Source organism: Stegodyphus dumicola, chromosome X2 (assembly GCF_044657685.1).
Source record: "Stegodyphus dumicola isolate Sdum_Otavi_A_Nest chromosome X2, ASM4465768v1".
NCBI classification, from domain to species: domain Eukaryota; kingdom Metazoa; phylum Arthropoda; class Arachnida; order Araneae; family Eresidae; genus Stegodyphus; species Stegodyphus dumicola.
In genome coordinates this window covers 86,338,707-86,362,580 of record NC_140781.1, presented here as the reverse complement: position 1 = coordinate 86,362,580, position 23,874 = coordinate 86,338,707, and the positions used below count along the sequence as shown (strand labels likewise).

The following is a 23,874-nucleotide window of genomic DNA, read 5'->3' as shown; positions in this document are numbered from 1 at the left end:
TATTCTCTTCCGTTCCTTGACATCTTGGTCCCACGCAACAGATCCAACTTAAGTACTACACTGGTGAAATAAATTAAGAGAATTTGCACATTTTATCGAATTGTATGAAAAGAACTGAACTGAAGTAAACACCACTGCTTCTAGATAAAAATGCAAATCATGTACGGCAAATACGTAAGCGTACACGTGTGTGTAAGCGGAGCCAGCAGAAAAACAGGCTTTATAAGCACGTGGAAGGTAAGACAAATTGCGTTCGCTAGCACACCTTGGCGAATTTCTTGGTGTTATCTTGCAGCAATCGGTTAAACTAACATCGGAACAGTAAAACTTAATAACCATCAACATTTAGGTGATGGAATGAGGTGGCGAATTGCAAGTCCAGATATGCAGAGAGTTTAATTTAACGCCTAGCGCCGTGTGTAACCTATGGAAACAGTTCCGGATACTGGATACATCGAGAGAAAGCCTGGGCAAGGTTGTCGAAGAGCCCCGACGGCCAGAGAAGATGGCTATTTGTCCATTTTAGTGAGGCGTAACAGAGGGGCTACAGCTTTTCAGCTATCTCGAGACCTGTATGCAGCCACAGGAACCCGTATAACAAGGGTGACTGTTTCCAAAAGACTGAATGAGAGAGGGTTGTTTACCAGAAGACCGGCTGTTTGAGTCTAGCTCACGTCTATGGACAGGAGAGTCCGATTAGCATGGTGCAGGCAGCATAGTGATTGGAGTACGGAGCAATGAGCGACATTTCTGTTAACCGACGAATCCCAGTTTAGCCTAAACACCGATTCTTGCCGTACTTTCATATGGAGAGAGCCAGGGACCCACTATCTACCTTCTAATGTCCGCGAAATTAATAATTATAGCGGTGACGGTATAATGGTCTCGGCAGGCATCATGTTGGATAACCGCACACCTCTCCACGTCTTTGACAGAAACTCTGTGATTGGTGTGAGGTATAGGGATGAGGTCTTAGAGCCTTATGTTTGCCTTTTCCGAGGTGCAGTGGGCCCCGAGTTCATCTTGCAATGTAAATGCATAATGAAGGAATTGCAGAAATGACTCCCTTTTATTTATGAATGACACACTTTTTTCATCAAGCCAGCAACCAAATAAAATGGGCGCAACAGCACTTTGTTCTTAAGAGCTACATCGGTACCATTACATTTTTTAAAATATAATTTTAAAGTCAGCTTGCAACAGCAAGTTGACTGAAGCGAAGCGGAAGAGAAAGTGATACATATTTCAAAATGGGAATTTTGTTCAGAAGATAAGATAAAAAATATGCAAATCAAAATGCTAACTTTAATTTCAAATAGACTTTAATTCTTTAACTAATTACTAAAATTCAAGCAGCTAGTACTGAATCTTTTAACAGCCAATGAAAAAAATTGCAAATAAAAATCCTTTCTCATTCTGAAGGATTGGTATCATTACTTTCGATATGCATGCAGCACTTTTTCTATAGCAACTAATTACCTCCAGCCAAAGCATTTTCCCTTCTTAATGATTAAATTCTGCGCAGATCATTCTCCCATTCTCATTTACACCATTTGTTCGGTTTGCTTACATTTTTTAAAACCTTTACGGCATTTTGAACTACACTGTATATTCAACATAAAACAAATTATCTGGTATCGCAGCTTAACCAGAGGAAACAAATCTAGATTAAACTAAAGCTGTGTATCAAGTTAATATTTAATTACTATGAGCATAGTTGTGAGAATTAATAGCTCTTCGGAATAGGAGGATTTAAAACTCTTTCAGCTATGTCACCAAAAGCAACCATATTATTTAGCGAAATAAAAGGACATATTATTCTTTCCTGCTATGGTCGATACGTTTCAAAAGATGTTCGCTAGGTACATAACTCGAAAAACTGGAATTCCGTAGTATTCGAAAAATTAGGTTTACAAAAATGGGCAGAATCATATGTCATACAGCCAATAATTTCTGAGAATTTGAAGACCTGCTGCCGAAGAATACTTTAGGAAGAGATATTTCTTTTAGTTATAATTTGGAGTCGTTGAAGTTAGTTCGAAAAATAAACGCTAATCATTATGTAACGCGCTTATTTGAATACGATAAACTATACTAACGCTATCTGCCTAAGGGGGAGGGATGCCTCAGTGGAGAACTTTCTCAGTGGAGATACTTGCTCGAATTCGTGTTACTCACAGGGAAAACCTCGGAAACCAACCCTGCAGCCAGCTCTTTGGTCTGGGTTTGAAGCCGAGTCGAATCCCCAGGATTCAGGGGCCTTAATCAATCAGCTATTGGTAGGCGACGTAATTATGTAAACCTACTACTTTAGAAAAAGTAGTAAGAAGTTATCAGATTCACCCCTTTCGTCCTGTTGTAATATAAATGATCCATTGGTTGACTGAGTATTAATCCTCTTCCCAGTCACCTTTTAAATCGGAAGGAATGTAAAAAATATTATCTCATTCTCTCATGCGAGGTGTAAGTGGTTAGTACTTCCAACTAAGAATTGCAAGATCTTTGACTCGAATCCTGGCGAGGCCATAAATGATTTTTAAACATCCTTGGCTCGTGATATTTAATAGTCAATACAGAGTATAAAGTAATTTATTAGATATTACTGAAATTTAGAGAATACCTATAAATATCGTATTAACATGTAACTAACTGTATTTGCTGGTTAAGAGGAATGTAGGAAATTGAAATTTTTTAAGAAGTATTGCTTACGTATTACACAATGAAATGCATTTCTGCCGTTAAGAATTTTTATAAAAGTTTTAAACTAAAAAAGTTTTAAAAAAACTTTAAACTAATAAATTATTTCTCCTGTTATTATAGGCATACTTTTGTAAAGCTATATCTACTACTTTTCATGCAGAAAATTTTTTTTAATGGGTAAGCTATTTATCGGAACATCTGCTACTATGATCTTGCATTTGTAATTTGATTTTCTTATTTCTAATTTTAAGTGAATTGTTTTAAAGTGGAAAATAAAATGCTGTTGGAAAAATTCCAAGAAACTTCCAAAATGAAAAAGTCCAAAATATTTCATTAAAAAAAATTAGATTTGAAATATTAGTTCAAGTAAATTACTTAGTAATTTGAAATTACAGTAGAATTTCAGTTTTCTGAACTCCATTTATTCGAAGCTCTATCTAGTTTGCATGCATTCCTTCGAAGATATTAAGCCTACTTTTTATTTGCGTATTTTGAATTTTTCTTTGATTTAAATAATACAGAAGAATAAAGCTGTGTAGCATATATTATCAAGAAGTTAATTTCACTAAGATGAACACTAATCATATATTTACTGGCTTGACATTAAAATAATTTGTTACAAGTCAAATAGAATTCCCTCATTTGCATTACCGTAAACTAGCGTTTAGTTTACTGAAGAAAACAGTCTAATTATTAGGAATGCCTGACTATCCGGGCCCACCAGCGGCCGAGCGGTACAGTCGCTGAACACTGGCAGTTCGGTCCGAGGTTCGAATTCCGCGAACGAGCTGGCCGCATGGGCGTTTTCGTGGTTTTCCCCATGTGTAACGTGTATACGAGCCAGTTTACCTTAGAAAGTCCTCCACGAAGGCATCCCTCCCCTTAGGCAGATAGCCCTCGAGGCTTTGCCATAATCACACACACACACGCCTGACTATCCGAATAAGCTTCAATTCATGTTTTTCCGGGTAACTGGAGCTCTATTAGTGAATACATTTTTGAGAATAAATACTCACTCCGAAATGTATTTATTTGAATAAGGTATTTTCGCCGCTGTTGTCTGGAATTAATTAATCCGCACAACAACATTTTAAACATAATCAAAGTGGATATAGAGTAATTATATGATGTGCACTAAACGGACAGACGCATTCCTGTGTTTGTAAAATTCTACACATTGCTAAGAATATGCTGCAACGAAAAGGTATTGTTCTTCCAGGTGGTCGGTGAAAACCGCAATTATTGAACATTAAAAAAAAAAAAAAAAGCAATTTTACGCTTTATGATCTCCGAAGACACAATTCAGAAGGAAAAATCCTTTCTACCCAGGCGCGATTTTAGAGATAGATGATGTAAGGTCAAGGCAAAAACGAGTTCTGATTACCTTGTCGAATCATTACTTCTTTTAAACCTTGACCAGCAAGTCTTCTCCGCTCAATCAGGATTCTTCTGTGAGAAGTCTTACCGGTGTTTCGTTCTAGCTTTAACACAAGGTATGACAGCTGAAAGTACTGGAGGTATGTATGTTATACTGTTTATTACAAACGAAGAGCTTAAATTTAGCTGCACATTTCTGTGTAAAACGCACAGACTATCTATAAACTGAACTTCTGTACGCCCGACGACGTAAAATCCTGTACAGTAAATGGGAATTTCAGAAAATAAAAATCAAATTTTAGAAAACTGGGCCCCAGTTTCCATTAAGTTTTGTGTAATAAAGCATTTATAGGCGTTTTTAAGCACTAACTATTTTGTCTGCATATGAATTGATTAAAAAATAGGCAGAATTTCTTTAAATAAGAATAGCGTTGAGACTTAACAAAATTCTTATTTTTACAAGATGCACGTCACAGAAGACGAATTCATTGTAGAATGCTCATTTTGAGGAATAACATCTAAAATTATCGAAAAATTATTTATAAGTTGTAACGCGTTTGAGATAGGAGTAATTTTAGAGTAAAATTTCATAAAAATTATTATTAAGTTATTCCACATTTTACAAATAATAAAGCGATTTGAAAATGTGTTTCAGTCAGAATGTTCAATCTTTTGTCTTTCCTTCTTTTTTATTAAAGAGAAAAGCTAACTTTTAGATAACGTGTGTTTAAATTGAAAACACGTCTTTCGTCAAGAGAAATCAAATTATAATAAAAATCTGCTTTTTTTTTAACCTTCTTAAAAGCGATGTTATTAAAAAAATTATACAGTATGTAAAGTTAATAAGAGTAGTTTTAAGTGGGTTAAGAATCAAAGTTTAAAAGTTTAAAAAAGAAAGAGGACTGGCTACTATAACCTGCGGTAAAGAAATTCCTCTTTTTGTCTGACTTGAGCGATATTTCTTTCATTTGGTGAGTCTCCCCTTTGCTTTGAAAATTACATAGTAGTTTGCGAAATTATTCAAGGGAGATACTAGGAGGTAATTTAACAAGTGATTACGAAATAATTTAACTCCCTATTGTTTGTTAATTCCCAAAAAAAGTGGAAGTAAATTTGTGGAATAGTAGTTATTACTTGCGGAAGTAAATTTGTTTTGGTTTGGTTTGGGTTATGTGACTACGACAAAGCCCCGAGGGCTATCTGCCTGATGGTAGGAATGCCTTCGTGGAGTACTGTCTAATGGAAATTGGCTCGCATACCCCGTACACATGGGGAAAACCACGAAATCGCCCATGCAGCCAGCTCGTTTGCCGCATTCGAGCTTCAAAATCGAACTACCAAGTGCTCAGAAACTTTACCGCTCGGCCGCTCGTGGGCCCATAAATTTGGTTTGATTTAGCTCTGTATTTCGAAGCGAAATCAGCAATAAATGTGTACTTGTTTTATTCTTGCTGTATTAATCTAGTGTTCTAGTATTGTTAGTTAAAGCCGGAACTAAATTTCGTCGTGCGGGCTAAAAGCATAAACCAGCATTTAATTAAGCAAAATTGAATTTAATAAGTTTTTTACAGTAAAAGTTGGTAAAATTTCTTAATTGTCCTAAGATTTGCATTACTTTTAATTTGTAGCATTTTCATTAAATACTAAACATATGGAACCTATTTTTTTTGAAACATTAATTTCTTCGTGCATGTTCTATATTTTATTTATATTTAATTTGTGTTTTATTTATGTATAATTCCTAGGAAAGAAAATTTAGTTTGTATTTACTTATCTATTGCAGAATGCCGAAACGTTTAATAGACTGTTACGTATTTTAATTAATAAAAGAGCTGATAAGCAAAAATATTCCTGTGGTGATCAGTTCTTACGCATTGCATGATTAATCTTCTTGTGTAATTACACTAAGAAAAAAGACACTTCTTATGTATTTACTAAGAACAATAATGGTTAGCAAAAATTATTTTTTAATTATTCCACATGAAATACGTACATACTCTATATAGAAAGACATTTCCTCAACTAAAGGAAATGACTTACTTTACATTAGCTATTACGGACATTACAATATTACATATTCATTACAATATGATCCATGGCATAGCAGCCATCATGAAAATTTTAATGGCCTAAAAGAATTTTAAGGTACTATTCCGTTCTGAGGACCGTAAAAAATTGCAGCGAAAGCGCCAAATCTAGCAAACGCGGCCATTTAACAACGCGACAAATCTAGCGTACGAGCTGATTTCAAACTGCGTAAGTTTAGCTATTTCTTAAGACGCCATTGAAATACTAGTTTAATTTTATGTTCCTTTTTTGATTTTAAATCCTTTTTTGATATCCTATGGATTTAACAATTTGGGAATTGTCCATGACAAAAAGTCTGCAATAGAATTTTTTCAAAGAAAAGGGATCATTCATTATAGAAAATTATGTTTGAACAACCAACGAGATGAAATTATTCTTTAGCGATAACTCGGTAGCGAAATAGCGATGCAGGAATCCATTCAGTTATGTTTAGCCTTTTTTTATATAAATTATAATAATGATCTTAAATAATTATTTACTCTTATGCTTCCATTCAGTTATGTTTAACCTTTCTTATATAAATTATAATAATAAAAATGTATTACATAAAATTAACCTTTCATCTATTTTAAAGCAATAATCTTAGTTATTATGCTTCCTTTCTTGCGTTAGGGTTGCCGGAATTATTTTTGGCAGTACTGGCATCAACAATAGTTTGGCGAGTTTTTACGGTCCTCAAAACGGAATAGTACCAATTTGAATTATGGAATACAAATTATTACTACTATTACCAAATTATTGTTATACGTAGTAAACAATTATCAATTCAAATTTGATGAAATGCTCACCTTATTCTCCCTCCTCGATCTGGAAAAGACCATAGAAAATTATGAGTCGATGATGAGTGCCTCTTGCATTAGTCATAATCGTATAGACACTGCTAAGGCATTGCTCTACACTATTCCATGTGCGATCGACAGAGCGTTCAAAGAATAGTATTTGCGGGCCTTATCCCTTTTTTTAATGCCACCAGCAACACAAAAGTACCTTCAAACTAACTTTATAACCCCATTTTGACACACGACTGCAAACATCTAAACATCGAACCCATCCTTACAGGCTTGGCATTTGTCTAACATTCGCTTGCGGACATCTTTCATCCTGCAGAATATTATGAAAATGATCGTCCCAGCGTTTTGAAAGCAATCAGGGAAGCTTCCGTTACAACTACTAGCGGAATTACCCGATGCCAGTTAAGTTAGATTGCGAATAATGTATCTAACAACTTAGAGAACGGTACCTCTGTAATCCTTCTCTAATAAAGATGAAAAAAAAATACGATTCACAGACAAACATTTTTCAGTCTGATGCTATATGGAATCCACATAAAAAATTTCGGCTAATCTTTGGAATATGATAACAGGTAGTTTGGCGACATTTTGGTAAGGCGATAAAGGTTACTAGCTAGGACTTTAGCAGTGTACATGGATAAAGTCAAGAGTGTGCGCAATGCCATTTTTGTGCAATTCTGGGATTTTTTTAAAATGAAAATAGGTCGACGTGTACATGGATGATACCGTGTATATGCAATTCTTAAAAACGCGGCAAGCAGTGGGCGATTCTGCACTTTCTCCCAATTTCGCACCTAATCTTCGTCATGATTAAGCCCTTTTGTTCCATAAAAGTTCTAGCATAAGCGTAATTCGGCTAGCAGATTGTTTGAAAAAAAAATGTTGAGTTAAAAAAACAAAAAAACATGCCTTTACTTCGTGAAAACAAAATGGCGTCCAAACAAAAACTAGCAGGTTGCTGTAGCAGGGTTGGTCGACAAATTTTCGCCAAAAAATCTCCAAGTTACCATAATCCAAAGATTAACCAAAATTTTGATAGAAAAATAAACTAATTCTCTCTCATTATATCAACATAAATGGCAGGCAGTTTTTAATGATTTTCGTCTTTTTAATCAAATGGTCGTAAAAGCTCAAGTTCCATCCAATATTTCACCTACATTCAATTTTAGTCTGTTAAATGTGGCAAAACATTTATCATAGCTGATCAAAAATCAATAGCGCGAACAAACAAACGAACTGGCATTCATCTTTATATATATATAGATTTTGTAAAACTTACAAATTTTTAATTAACAAACGCTACGATTTGAAAGCGAACAATAGCAACACTTTTCGAAACAAAGCATTTTGATCTCCAATGCGCGAGACTGTTGGCACTCGGAAAAATGAGTGCAAAAATTAGCGTTTTCAGAGTTTTAAATTAATATCTCGGCTGGTTAAAGTCGTACGAGGATAGGAGTAGTCGAAATGGCTACACACGAATTTTTGAAATCGAGAATAATGTATTTAAAGTTTGGCAGTGCTATTTTTTTTTTTTTTTTTTTTTTTTTTTTTTTTTTTTGTGAAACTTAAGAAATTTTTTATAAACAAACTCTACGATTTGAAAGTGAGCAATGGCAACATTTCTCGAAATAAAACAGATTTTTATCTCCAGCGTGCGGTACTGTAGCCACTCGGGAAAATGAGGGCGAAAATTAGTGTTTCCAGAGTTTTTAATTAATATCTCTGACTTAAAAAGAGTGGACGTCAACTTTTTAGAGACATTAGGTTTTTTTCGAAGCAGGGGACATAAAAAATAAGCCATGCCCTCGCCGGGACTCGAATCACGTACTTCTCGAATACTCGTCGAGCGTGCTGACCAACCGCGAAGGCATGCTAAGAAGGCGGGAGAAATACCTTATAACCTTTCCCAGGACTCAGAAAAGAGTTGCAGAAAAAATTAGTGACGATAGGCTATAGTAGTGACTGAGTTAATCGCGAACAAACACACATACAGACATTCTTCTTTATATAGAGAGATTAATAAGTAATTTTATGATACTATTTCATAACAAAAGCAATATGATTTTCTGGATTATTAGGTTGTAAAGCTTCGAGTGGAAATAAAGCCAGAATCTCTTTATACGCAGTCAAAAGTTTTTCTGCTACGCTACCGAAGACTTTGAGCAATTCCTTTAAATACGTGCTTAAAATAAATACGTGCTGCGGATTGCTTTTGCAATAACTGCTCTGCGGATTACAAGGCTACCAAAGATTTCTCAAACAATTATTCTCCGCTTTAGAAATCTGAGTTTACGAAACTCGCTTTTACGAAAAACCGACATTAGCGTCATTTTTATTTACAAAAGAAAGGCAAAGAAGAATGTACGGAAAAAAAAGGGGGATATGTAAAATGTCATTCCAAATTTGTTTCGTAGAATGTCTGAGGAAAAGTACGAGTTTAATTGTGGAAAAGCAGACAGATATGGAGTAGTTCTAAGGATATTTTGGTTACCTAAGTGATATTAAAAATGTATCAGTCGAAGTACGTACCTCTAATGGCATTTACATCAGCCGACTTTTGACGCAGAAATTACAGCCTAATTACTGCCTGATGGATACAAACAGTGATGAGATAATAGATTCTCTTCGCTCACTCATTTTTCCCATTCTCGTATCCCGTATCTCTCTTTAGCTAATAAACTGAGACAGAAGCATCTTCGTCACTGCTGCCATTTATAAGCCATCTAGAGATTTAGCTGTTTTCCTAGTTCCGGAATATGAAAATATACTGCATATGGGATTTCTGTTTATACAAGCTGTGTATTTATCATATGATTATTACTATTTTTAATAATGTTACTTTAGGTTTTGTTTGTTACTTTATAAGTTTCCTTTGGAGGCGCAGAACATTTTCTTACATATGGATATTTATTAGTCATATCTTCATAATAGCATGAGGTTGCATGATGCATTCTAATCTCTAAATAGTTATATCTAAAAAACGTTACGTAAACGGTACGCATAAAAGTAAGAATGCAAACCCTAAGCTAATTTAATTATTAATGAGATAGTTTTTCTTAGGTTTGTCATCATTAAAGTAATATTTTAAGAGAAAAATGTATGAGATTTTCTTTACTTTTGAAAACTTTCATTTGCTGTAGTATTTTTCAGTATTATTCCATAATTTGTGTTTACTTAAAATAAGGAAAATAATGAAATTATTATTTTAAACTACATCAAACGTATTATTTAATTTGTAAGGTATTTCACCCGCCTTCTTAGCATGCCTTCGTGGTGTAGTGGTCAGCACGCCTGGCGCGTATTCGATGGTCCGTGGTTCTAGTCCCGGCGAGGGCTTTGCTCATTTTTCATGTCTCCTGCTTCGAAATAACCTAAAGTCTCTACAAATTATATAGTTTTTCTCAAGTTCGTTATCTTTAATGTAATGTTTTAATGAAAGAAAGGTATTCTACTTTTTTTTAAAGTTTTAATATTGTGGTATTTCCAGTAATAATCCCCGATATGTGGTTTCTTAAAATAATATATATATATATTTTCATTTTGCGAGGAACCCTGTTTGTAATTTGTAGACCTTTTTCATATTCTGGGCAAGAGACGTTACAATCCCAGGTCTAGGTTTATAGCTTTAATAATCTAACAGATCACTTTGGGGGGGGGGCTGTTGAAATAAAAACCGAATAGCAAATGTTACATATCACTTTATTGATGAGTTCCTGAATGACAAATCTAGCTCTAGAAGATGAAAATTGTAAGTGGAGGAATAGCAGGCTATAAATATGGCAGTACAGCCGCAATGAAAATAAAGCAGTACGTCCTTACAGGGCGTTTATAAATGAATGGTGCGGTTTTAAAAATTAATAATAAATCGATGTATTACCTTACCCGCACTAAAACCTATACCGTAAGCATTGTCAACTGTCCAAGTTTCTCATGCGCTATCTGCTGTGTTTGCTTGACATGTTTATCGCGCAGCCGCAGTGTCAGTTTCCAAAATGGCGCCACAACAGGAAAAGGCTTTCTGTGTGCTCCGTTTTGAGGTGTCTAGATCTGTGGTTTCAGTGCAGTACAAGAAGTTATGGTACTTACGGAAAATCCCGTCGACCATTTTTGCCTATTAAAGAAAAGACACCAAACTACGCGATTTTTAGCCAAAAATGGAGAGGTCTTCTTCAAACACGCTGGATTTGGTGTAACCTTGATTACACGTGTTAGTTATTATTCTTGAGTAAGGACTTCTTTTCCCCCCTCAATCAGGCATTTTCGAACAAAAAATTATTAGAATTTGGGATCTGCCTACAACAGAAGAGTACTGATTTTTTATTATTATTTGAGGCGATAAAAAAATGTATTTCGCGAGACTTATATTTTCTCGCGAACATTAAAACCTAGCGAAAAACTAGTAGCTCGAGGGAACATTTTCGGTAGATCGCGTTAACGCTCCGGCTGGCTAACCTTAATTTCTCCACTGAGTTTGACGTTGACGACAACTGCTTGTTTCTTCCGAGCAACTTCCATTGTCAGCCTCATCTCATAGCTGATTGTATATGCATGAGATTGTGCACGTTGTGTTTTTCCGTTTATATATTAGACATTTGCCACCTTGGATTATTTGATTTACGCATTGGTGCCAAGTTAGGTCTGTTCTAACCATGGCGTGTTCAAGCAAAAGTTTTATCACTTTCATTCGGAACAAGAAACCGATTACTTCTACACCGAGTAAAGGACAAATGTATGTGTTTACTGTGCTATGGAAGTGTATTCCAAACTATTATAAAAAAAACCAAACCAAAAATTGGCCCAAACAATTTAAACGTCATAAATTGGGTCAATAAATATGTATATCATTTCTATGGCGATATATGAAAAACTTATACCTAGGCTTAGGTCCTATGCCAGTAGCATTATGCGATAAGTAAGTAAGCGAAACGTTCAAGAGCAGACTAAAACACTTATTTAAATTACATAGTATCATTTTATTCTGATTATTGATTAAGAATGTAATATTTTAGTCGCGTGCCGGCTGATCAAGCTCTACGTGCCGTAGGTTCGCCATCACTGTACTAGAGCTTCTTAATTATGTTCTTCACCAACGCTGGATTGGATGTGCTGCAACAGCAAACAAGAAGCTTCTTCCCTGAACACCTCGTTCAACGGATTTAACATGCCATTTCTTTGGGAATTTGTGAAAGACCAAATTTATGTACCACCAGTGCCTGTGTCCCTTGAGGAAGTTTGCGATCGGATAAAGCATGCAATGCATACTGTCACGGCGAACATGCTACAGCGAATATGGGAAGAATTTTATTACCTTGTAGATGTGTGTCGTATGACCAAGGGTGAACATATTGAAAGATGGTGATTAATGCTTCTAAAACTTGGACAGTTGCCGCTGCTTATGCTGCAAGGGTTTGCCGATATAAAATAATACACCGATTTATTATTAATTTTTAAAACTGCACCATTCATTTATAAACACCCTGTGGTACATGTACCCTAATAAACGCAGTGTTGTGCAAAATTCGATGCGGGTATACTTATTATTTGGAGTATCCAGTGTAAGGACGTCATTAGAAGGGCTATTTTCATTCAATCAAGATGTTGAGATCGCGTACAAATAATTTTATGTATGAAACTAAAACTTACTACTTTGAAATTTGAAAAAGAGGAATTGTAAATAGAAAACTACAGACTGGTTAATAACAGTATCTATGACTGTTTATGATTTTAAAATATTTTATGAACTTATATTTATAAAGGTTTTGATTCGTCATAATTGATGACTTAATTGATGACTTAATTGGTGACTTACGTAATTGGTGACTTAGTCGTAATTGATGGAAATGGCCTTTCGAATGCCTTTGGTGTTTTATCAACATTGCACTGCTGATGAAACTTTTCCGCGAAACGTTTAGCCATTTCTTATTACTGCAGTTTAGATTCTGCTACTTAAAGAAAGAAAAGATGGTTTAGTTTGTTTTAGGTGATTATAGTAAAGCCTCGAGCGCTATCTGTCTAAGAGGAAGGATGCCTTCGTGGAGGACTTTCTAAGGGAAACTGTATACACGTTACACACTGGGAAAACCACGAAAACTCGAGATTCGAACCTCGAACTGAACTACTAGTATTCAGCGACTTTACTACTCGGCCGCTGTGGGCTGAAAGAAAGGAAGTTCGGTAGGTGAACGGAATTCAAGTCAGTTGAAGTGTCAGTGCCAAGATTGGCAGGAACCGTGCAGCAGGAACATGAAAAATCAACCGTACGCTCATGCATACACGATCACAAATCCTACCACTAGCACCAAAAAAAGCACACAAAGAGAAATTTGATAAATAATCTCCAGTTAAAGAACGACCGGAGATAGGTACCAATCCCACTCAATCAAATCTGATAGTGACGAGTTTCCACTCATATTTTTAATTCGGACGTCACTGTGAAAACTTTGAGGTTTTCGGAGAGGATAACGCGAAAATTCTTTTGTTTTCAAAACTTTTTAACCACACGGATCTTCCGACTGCTAGATTAACATGCTAACCACTTGCACCACAAAATTATACATGAGGAAATGAGAATAATTCTCTGCATCACTAGTGAATAGCAGAAAGCTTTCAGGAAAAGTACACAGAAAACGAAGATAAGTTCGATGAAACGTCAACCTTTAGAAGAACTATTATTTATCTGTGACAGCTCATCAATATCGTCGACAGACTGTCATGAAGCTGAAATAAGTGCTTTTAGAAAGAAACAAAGATTTGCAATTCGCATATATTATAAGCCGTTGTTAATCTTCTTTACAGAATAGAATTGTATATTCGGCAACCGCTTTTGGAAACCAACGTTAACGAACATTTAATATAAACCGCGAAGATAGTGGTCTGTATCACTTGTCGTTAAATGTGTTTTAAACCTATATTAGGTTAACAATGATAACAGATTTTTTTAACCAATTTTTTTCGAATGACTCTACATAGGGGGTCGAAAATATCAAAAATATCCAAAATGAAACTGGCGCGAATGATGTTTTTGTTGTTTAGAGTATGTTTTCACGAAATTCTGAAAACGCTTTCCATGCCAGTTTTATTTTGCTCACCCTGTGTTAATAGCATTCCGGGGAAGCTGTATCCATATCTGCTTCCCCGGAAGGATGTTTTGTCACAATCCACAAAAAAATATTCTATGGTTTCCTTCAAATCTTCATCTCCTCCAACCTTCTTTATTGCAACTTAAAGCAGTACATTTCCATACATATTCTTTATGTGTTCCTAGTTCTTGGCGGATGTTATTTCTTTGAAAACAGGGCGAAATTCGATGCTCTTTCTCCTTTCGGAAATTCTCACCTTACCAGATTCAACACCGTGCGTCCTAAAAACTAATGAAAGCAGTTATAATTATAGTGAAGGATGATACAATTCCCATATAACTTCTAAATTCCGTTGCGTTGTTTCATCCTGCTTGAGCTTAAAACTTACTGACTTTTCGCAATAGATAATAGAAAATTTGGATACTGAGAAACTAAGTATTTTATTTAAACAAATGAGCCAGGATTCAAAACGCAGATCATGAATCAGTGACCTAATGCGCTATAGAAGAATCTGCAACAATCAATTTCTTTTATAAAAGTAGACTACATTTCAATGAAAGGAATTTGGGTTAGAGCAGGCATAAATTATTAGTGATCTTGCTCAACTTCGAGTAATCAAAAATAAAGTACTGTATAAGGTATTTCTCCTGCCTTCGTGTAGTGGTCTGCATGCTCAGCACGTAATTGAGAGGTCAGTGGTTCGATTCCCGGCGAAGGCGTTGCTAATTTTTCAAGTCTCCTGCTTCCAATTAATCTAATGTCTCTACAATGGCGCCCGAACTAAGAAGGGTGTTGGCTGATTATTCTCCTCACCCAGGATTTGGCGACTGGGTCCCCTAAAAACCTAATCTCCCTTTAAAAGGGGGAGTATATAAGGTATTTCTCCCACCTTCTTAGAGAGCCTTCGTGGTGTAGTGGTCTATACGCTCAGCGCGTAATTGAGAGGTCCGCGGTTCGATTCCTGGTGAAGGCGGTGCTAATTTTTCTCCTGCTTCGAATTAACCTAATGTTTCTATAACTGTATTACTCTCTACAGTACAGTATTAAGAAGAAGAAATCGTGTTGTCATGCTTTATGCCACTGCAATCTTAAAACTGTTTCAGTATAGACGATTTAGATGGATGATAATGTGTGCCCACGCAAAATTAAAGCTACTCTTTACACATACGTTGGAAGACAAAGTTGTGAAACAGCAAAAATTGGTTAATCTTTGGATTATGGTAACTTGGCGATTTTTTGGCGAAAATTTGGCAACCAACCCTGCTACAGCAAACTGCTAGTTTTGTTTTGGACGCCATTTTGTTTTCATGAAGTAAAGGCATTTTTTTTTTTTTTTTTTTTTACTCAACCTTTTTTCCAACAATCTGCTAGCCGAATTACGCTTATACTAGAACTTTTATGGAACAAAAATGCTTAATAATGACGAAGATTAGGTGCGAAATTGGGAGAAAGTGCAGAATCGCAAACTGCTTGCCGCGTTTTTAAGAATTGCACATACACGGTATCCATATACACGTCGACCTATTTTCACTTAAAAAAAAATCCCAGAATTGCACAAAAATGGCATGGCGCACACTCTTGACTTTATCCATGTACACTGCTAAAGTCCTAGCTAGTAACTTTTATCGCTTTACCAAAATGTCGCCAAACTACCTGTTACCATATTCCAAAGATCAGCCCCAAAATTTTTCACTGGTAGAAATTCGAGTGAACCTGCGTAAAAATATAATGAAAACAAGAGCTGCTGGCAGTCAGTCATCTCCACAAAATCTTACCGACTGAGTGAAACACACTTTTCAAAAGTAGTGATAGAGGATACCTCATAAAATTCTAAAAAAACCTCGTTTACAAAAGCCTAACAAAAGCGTACTATGACTACTATGACTGAACACATTTTACGGAGATCAAACGTAGTTCCATAGGTCCTTTCTTTTGTTGTTCATTGGATAATTTTTACATCTTTACCTACTTCCATAAAGTTACAGAAAATGCTTAATATAATTTCTTAAAACATCCACCCATTCTCAATAATTACGGTATTTCGATTTTACAAGACAACATACATCACATGCTTCATAGAAACCATGTGGAAAATTAATAAAATATACTATGAGATTCCTTCATGTCCCGCATATTTTCTGCGTCTTTAATTAATAGGCGATCCCTTTTCTCGGCAAATGAATCTTTGCCAGTATAAAAATGATCTTCTGCAATGATCCAACTGCTTGCCATGCATTGGAAGAACAAGAATTTTCAAAGCTACTCTCGAAACTTGATAGGCATATATATTGCAAGCTAGCGTTACATGCTTATTGAACGAATAAATAAAAACAATTTTTACGTGAAGAACTTAAAAACGGTTTGATACGTCCGAAAATTACTTATTATAGAGTTCTAAAATAATTTTTATCTTGATCTCAAAAGTTAGGATGCCGAAAAATAATGAACTAGTCAACTTCACATAAAATGTAACTAATAAAACTGCAGTTATAAAGAAGATGGTTAGTTAAAGAGGATAATTAAGATGTGTGTTTGAATACTACAAATAGTGCGAGGGCTCTTTGCTTAACGGTAGGATTGCCTTCGTGGGGAGAATTCCTAAGGGAAATGGCTCATATTCATGTTGTACATGGGGAAAAACAGGAAAACCAACCATACAGTCAGCCCGCTCGCCTGGGATCGTTAACCGTAGTCGAACCCTCAGCATTTAGCGGATTTAACCAAGGGCTACTGGTTCAACTGGTATGAAGAAAATCTTAAAACTAATGGAACTCGTGTAGAAAAATACACGAGTATTGAATTACTAGAAGTAACACGTGATTCTGTTTTCCCCAAGCTCAAAAGAACACTTCTAATTACTAATAAAGATAAAAAGTAAAGTACCCTGTAAGGATGAACCATATCAATCAAAGTAAAAATTTAAACCAAATCTTCAAAAAAAAAAAAAAAAAAGACTGGAATATTTCTTACAGGGATAAATAAAGAGAAATCGAATTCAAATATCAAAGCATGTCCTAAGAACAATTCAATCAACAAGTGAAGAGTTTGTTACAGACAGCAAAAGAGAATAAAGCTTTCTCAGTAATTTACTCATTTTGTACAATTACTGTATTGGATTTTTTAGTTAATAACAAAACACGTTTTTTTTTCTTTTTTACTTTTACGCTGATAATGAGGCAATAACTCACTGGGTTGAATTAGCATCTCAGTCTTTAAACCACTTTGACAGAACTATTTATAAGCCTGAGCTGCATGATTTGGTCCCTGCACTCTACATAATACAAAGATGAAAAATCTTGTGAATGTCGAGCCATTCAACCGGGTAATTGATCAAGGTTCATGAATTGGGAAAAAGGGCGTACCTTGTTAGTGCTCTGAATTGTTTACTAAATAAAACTTGCAACTCATTTTTACTAATTGCGAAAAAAAGGGTGCGTATATTTTCACGAGTCATGAAAGAGCACTCCTAGTACTGAATGCGTTTATTTTCCTGAAAGAAGATACGTAGGAAGAAGGAAACGGCGAAATGGCTAAAATAATATGAAATATATAAATACAGAAAACAGAGAAATTCTGGGGGTATTTATGGAAAATATGCTAGTCTGATTTCAGAGAGAAGTGTGGTAGCTGTAAATAATACTAGTGGAACTATAAGGAGGGAAAACCTGATATCATGGAATTAATACATATACCGCTAATGTTGTTTTGATATACACAGACAAGTACAATAATTAAATTGGGAAGGCTGTGTTACTATGGCCTATAATCATATTTGACCCATTAAAATATATATATAAATAGACCAATACATTGTTACTAGGCTGAAATAAAAGAAAACTGAATAACAAGGTGTGGACACATACAATACTTGCTAAAAAGAAACTGCAGGATAATACTTACATACACACTTAAATATAGCTGGCATATAAATACTTATATGCAAATATTAATGTACAGGAAAATAATAATTATTTAATTGTGATAGCATACATAGCGGTGCCTAGTGCGTACATTTTTATATTATCGTGGGGATGGGGGGAATACAAGTTTGAAACTCAACGCGCTACATTAAATACCAAAATTTCTCAAAATGGTGTTTAAAGAATTACATTGACATAGGGCAATGCCATGTTAAATACTAAATGAATTAAATAAAAAATAAATAAATATGTGTACAGCTTGATTTACGGAATACACATTATCACAGATAATACCTATTTGAATATAATTATGATACAATGTTCAATAGACAGGCATAAATAATAAAGATTTATACACATATTAGTGCTTAGTCCAACATTTTAGGACAGATAAAACCATTTAAAGTACACCCTTAGTACAAAATTGAATAATTAGATAGAGGTAATAAAATTTAACTGCGAGTAAGTATTCAGAACAATACAAGCTGTATCAATCATAAAATTAAACATTATTAAAATAGATACTTATTATAGAGCAAAATTACACAGAAAAGGATATTAATTAATATAAATACAGGGCGAATTGTTTATGACATAATGTCGGAGAAAAGTAACAGGAAAGTTTTTCCAGGCTGTTAGCAATATTGCTAATTGTTACTGTAATCAATCTCTAATTCGGCTGAGCGCATACTAATTCTTACTTGTATTCCCGATCTGTGCTTGGCGCATTAGTTACAACTGGTCTTTTTAAATGAGAATTTAGTATCTCCTCTTGAAGGTCAGTATAACCACACCAGTACTGCTACATGTGCAATTGGCAAAATTTCTGAAGATAAGACGTATGTGGACAGTGTCATGTCAGGTACTGAGTGCGTTGAGAAAAGCCAATATCTGAGCTCTTGTCTACTTTTGGAGGTAAATTATGCAATCTCCTGCCCATGCTGTTCGACTTTAAGTATTTTTGGTGAATCTTCGGGTTACGGTAACTTGGCGATTTTTTGGCGAAAATTTGGCGACCAACCCTGCTACAGCAACTTGCTAGTTTTTTTTTTTTTTGTTTTTTTTTGTTGGACGCCATTTTGTTATCACGAAGTAAAGACATTTTTTTTTTTTTACTCAACATTTTTTCCAACAATCTGCTAGCCGAATTACGCTTATGCTAGAACTTTTATGGAACAAAAGTGCTTAATCATGAAGATTAGGTGAGTGAGTGAGTGAGTGCACCGCTATGATGGCTTCCGACCACGGACATGAACCAAACGGAATTATATACCATCACGGCGGGGAAGACTCCAGAGTAACGAGGTTGAATATTATAAACTAATAACAGTTTTTACATATTGTTAACTGCAAGGCACTAAGCGTTATTCTGTTATCTGCTTTAAGTTCTGAACTTTTGAAACATTATAATATTATCCACGGTTGTTTATGCTTAGGTAGTGTCCTGAGATTTTCTCTATTTTATCAAGGGCTATTCTGTTTTTGAGTGTGTTAGTCGTCCACATTGCCCAGGCACAGTCAGTCCGCTGGTTTCTTCAAGTGCCAGGTTCTTGTATGTACACAATGGAAGTAATAATGGTCCGTGTCGCCTTCCTCTCCGCATTCGCAGAAAGGAGTATCCCTAAGTCTGAATCTGTTCAGGTATACTGGGAATGGTCCATGACCTGTCAAGAACTGTGTTAGGCTAGCACAGTGGGTCTTTATTTCCATGTTAACTTTTGGCAGTAAGCGAAATGTCCTTCGTCCTACCTCTGCCTCTGTCCATCTACTTTGCCAATTTTGTAGCAGACTTGTCAAAGTTGTTCGCTTAATATGAGACCAAGGAAGTTTAGTTGGTCTTTCTAATATATCCGTGCAGTTGGCTGCCTGCTTGGCCAGTAGGTCAGCGGCTTCAGTGCCTTGAATCCCTGTGTGAGCGGGAACCCATTTTAAAGTGGGTCTTTGCGAAATAGGCATTGTCAGAAGCTGTTTCTGAATTCTGTATACCAATGGACTCCAGCTGTTTTGACTTGCGATAGCCGCCAGACTTGATGCCGAATCACTGAGTATGGAGAATTTCTCCTGTTGACATGTGTTCGCATATCTAATTGCAGCACTGATAGCTAGAAGCTCTGCTTGGTATACCGAGTTGTTCGAGCCTAATTTCCTTTTCCACTCGAATGTTACAACTCCATTTTCTAGTCTACAGAAGGCGCTGCCCGTGCCGTTCTCAGTTTTGGAGCCATCTGTGAAAAGGTTATTACTGTACCTCTGAATTGGTTGGTCGTTTATACTGATACCGTCAGAGAGATTGAAAGCTGCTGGATGAAAGTTATTGCAGTTGTTTTGCTCCTCGTAGTCCGAGTGGTGATAATTATGACCCCAGAGTGTTGAAGTTTGACCCAGCCTGGTAACCCTTACGATAGCTGCCTCCCTTTCTACTATCAAATCTAGGGGAGGAATTCCTGCTAGTTGTTGTAGGGCTAGTGTTGACGTGGTACGGTAGGCCCTGCATACTTGAAGTAGCTGCTGTCTCTGAATAGAGAGCAGGGATCTTTTCATATGAGAGGTAAGTTCGCCACCCCAGATTGCTGCTCCATAAGTTATTACTCTTTCTGTAATGGTTCTATGCCAAATTTTTAGTAGCTTAGATGAGATACCCCATTTATGTGAAGTCATGCGTCTCATGCTGTTGCTTAGGATGCTAATTCGAGTCTTAAGATTCCTGACATGTGGCATCCAAGAAAGTCTGTTGTCGAGTAATAGCCCAAGATATTTCAATTGGGGGAAACATTTTACCGGTATCCCATGGAGTTTAATGCTTGGGTTGCGTCTTAGCTGCCTGCTGCGTTCTATGAGCAAAGCTTTAGTTTTCTCTGCCGAAATCTGAAGCTTATGTGCTCTGGCCCATTGGGAGAACAGATCAAGACAGTATTGAGATCTCATTTCGAGATTACTCTTTCCTGCCACAACTAGCATAAAATCGTTCGCATAGGCTATGATTCGAGCGTATTCTACGCTCTCAAACTGACGAAATGCCGAGTTTGCCGCTATATTCCACAGTGTTGGTCCAAGGCATGACCCCTGTGGGCATCCTCTAAAGACATTTTTGACATAAATGCCGCTGTCTGATGTTACTTGTACACTTCGATCTTGAAGGTACGAGCGAAGGATGGTAATAATGGCTGTTGGGCACGCCATGTTGTGCAGCAAATTTATTACGTCTGGCCACCATAGGGAGTCAAAGGCTCCCTTGATGTCAATGGCTATTGCCAGTGAGTGCAAATTGTTATCCTTGTTCTGTTTGATAGTGGCCATTAAGTCTTTTATGGCATGTTCAGTTGAGTTACCCATTCGGAATCCATATTGGTTGGGATGCAGGGCGTTGTTCCTTTGCAGGAAGAAGTCCAATCTGTAAAGAATTACTCTTTCCAATACCTTACCGAGCGCTGGCAGTAGACAGACTGGCCTGTAAGATGTAGGTTCTGCCGGAGTTTTGCCTGATTTTAGGAATAACGCCACTTCTGACGAAGATTAGGTGCGAAATTGGGAAAAAGTGCAGAATCGCCCACTGGAAAGAATCCTAGTATACGGTGCAGCCTCGGCGCGATTTTGAAAATTATCGCCAACACCAAAAATTACCAAAAGAACGTCTATGTATATATAGTGATAGTATACTATACACTATATACTGCCACTATATACATTGTATATACTATGTATAACTATATATATTCTTTGAATACCCGTTTACTACTCATCGTATATGCCCCGTTTTTACTACTCATCATAAAAGTCGCCAAAAGTAGCTAAATCCCGTGTGCACCGGATACTAGGATTAAACCGCCCACTGCTTCTCGCGTTTTTAGGAATTGCACATACGTGGTATCCATGTACACGTCGACCTATTTTCACTTAAAAAGGTCAAAGAAAATTGACAAAAATCCAATTCTTCTTAATCTTGTAAAAAGCGCCAAACAAATAAGTGCTTATAGCTAAAATCACGATCGGAATTTTCCGGAAAATGTCACATGACATGTCTCATTCTCTCATTTCTCCGAGACAAAATAATCTGTGATTCGAACTGTGTACTTCTCAGATTATTGCTAAAGTCCTACCTAGTAACCTTTATCGCCTTACCAAAATGTCGCCAAACTACCTGTTACCATATTCCAAAGATTAGCCGTATTTTTGTCATTGTTTCATTAATTCACTTCTGAGAGCGGTTTTCAGATTTAAAAGTGGTTTCCAGATACGAGTGCGGAAGGGGCACATTGATGCTACTCATGTGGGCCTGTCGTTTGTTGCGCTTTTCGCAATCTCGTCTATTGCTTCGTTTCCTTTAATCCCAGTACGAGCTCGATCGCATTGAAACTAGGGCCTCAGACATGCAGAAATCGAAATTGTTTCTCTTTGACTTGGACCATGGGATGTCTGCTGCGGCCTCTATACATAGCCAGAAATCTTGACACTGAATTTGTATGTATCAATTTATATTTCCCGTTGCTAAACATCAGGTCCAGAGTCGATTTTAAGACTGTAAATTCTGCCTGACACTAATTGGAAAGATGTTTCTTAGCCTAGAAATGTCCATTGCACATCTGGCACTACCGGTACCGAGCTTTCCTTTGGAGCCATCTGTATAGATGGCTATCTACTGTAGTACAAACAGAGGATTACAGTTTGATACTATATATCGATGCTAGCAGGTTGGTAAGGGAAATGGGCAATGTGACTCTCGTAGTCTGAGGATATATGTTTTATTTCAAAAAGTGACGCTTTGGTCTGACCACTCTCACTACAGCGCTCTCATTCTGTACTAGCAAATACAGGAGTTAAAGTCCCGCAAGTACATTTAATGTAGTTGCTGGAGACACAAAGCCCACAGGGGCTATCTGCTAAAGGAAATTTACTTGCTTCTACGTTTAATATGGATAAAACCAAGAAAACTCTCTTCCAGTCTACCCATTTGCCGAATTTAAACCAAAGTAGAATTAAAAAGTGTTCAGCGATTTTACTGCTCGGCCATTGGTGGGCTTGGATATTTTTACTGTATTCGTATCCATACAAAAATATATCTCAATTAACAGACCAGAAGTTAAGCAAATTACTTTTTTTTCGTGCCTGATGTTCTAAAAGAATTAATAAATTAATTAAAAAGAACCTAATTACTTATATACGTACAAAAAAAATATTCTGAATGCTTTCGGAAGGCAGATCTGTGTAATATATTCCATAATTTGTCTCCCTCCCCCAAAAAAATATTTTTGGGGATTTTTTTTATTCCTTTCGTATATTAAAACAATGTTTCGGAAAGGGAAAAAAAAATATTGGTTAACTTAAGAAATACGACTTCTGCATTTAATTTATTCCCAATAGCTCTGTAGCTCTTCGGAGAGAAGCAAACGTGTTTTCAGCAGCAGCCTATTTGGTGCAGGGAGAGTGAATAAGACAGGTCAGGTTATTCGCTTAGTAGGAAAAGGCTTTCGGCCAAAAAAAAAGGGATAGCGCTTAAAAGAAAACCCTTAAGTACTTTTACTTGCTATGGAATACGGAAGCAAAGGTAAGTTATACCAGTTACTTATTTTTGTTATGGAAAGGAAAATTGAACGAAAATTAAGTTATGTAAAATTACATTACTTACTTTTTACACAAAAATGCTTTGAATTACGTAAGAATCACTGCAAAGTAGGACACTCTAAATAGCTCATTATGCTCCTTCTGCGGTTCGGTTAGACAATCTGAACGAGTAACACTTTTGAACAAAACTCGATGCGCGTAGAAGAAGTATTTATTCTTCCACTCACTTAAAAAGTATATCTATCGTAATAATACTGTAAATAAATACCGTAGAAATTACTCATAACGCCTGTAGTATTTCCTTTCCATTAGACGAGCTACACCATACACCAGCCTTTCAAGAGCTGTTCTTCTTTG

At 36.2% G+C, this 23,874-nt stretch overlaps 1 protein-coding gene across 4 annotated transcripts in view; it reads left to right on the top strand.

Annotated features, from left to right (window-relative positions):
* LOC118191675 (DNA damage-regulated autophagy modulator protein 1-like) overlaps positions 1 to 23,874 on the top strand; it is an 82,308-nt gene that overhangs the window by 25,047 nt on the left and 33,387 nt on the right. Inside the window, exon 1 of one of the 4 annotated variants that reach the window (XM_035362509.2) lies at positions 4,059 to 4,217. The exons of 1 other annotated variant lie outside the window; for it this stretch is intronic. In XM_035362509.2, coding sequence (XP_035218400.1) covers positions 4,196 to 4,217 — 22 coding nt within the window. In that variant the 5' untranslated portion in view covers positions 4,059 to 4,195. Of the gene's footprint in view, positions 1 to 4,058; positions 4,218 to 20,335; positions 20,507 to 23,363; positions 23,501 to 23,874 lie in introns of those variants that run through there. 2 more of the 4 variants (XM_085809090.1, XM_035362510.2) reach the window with 2 other exon arrangements.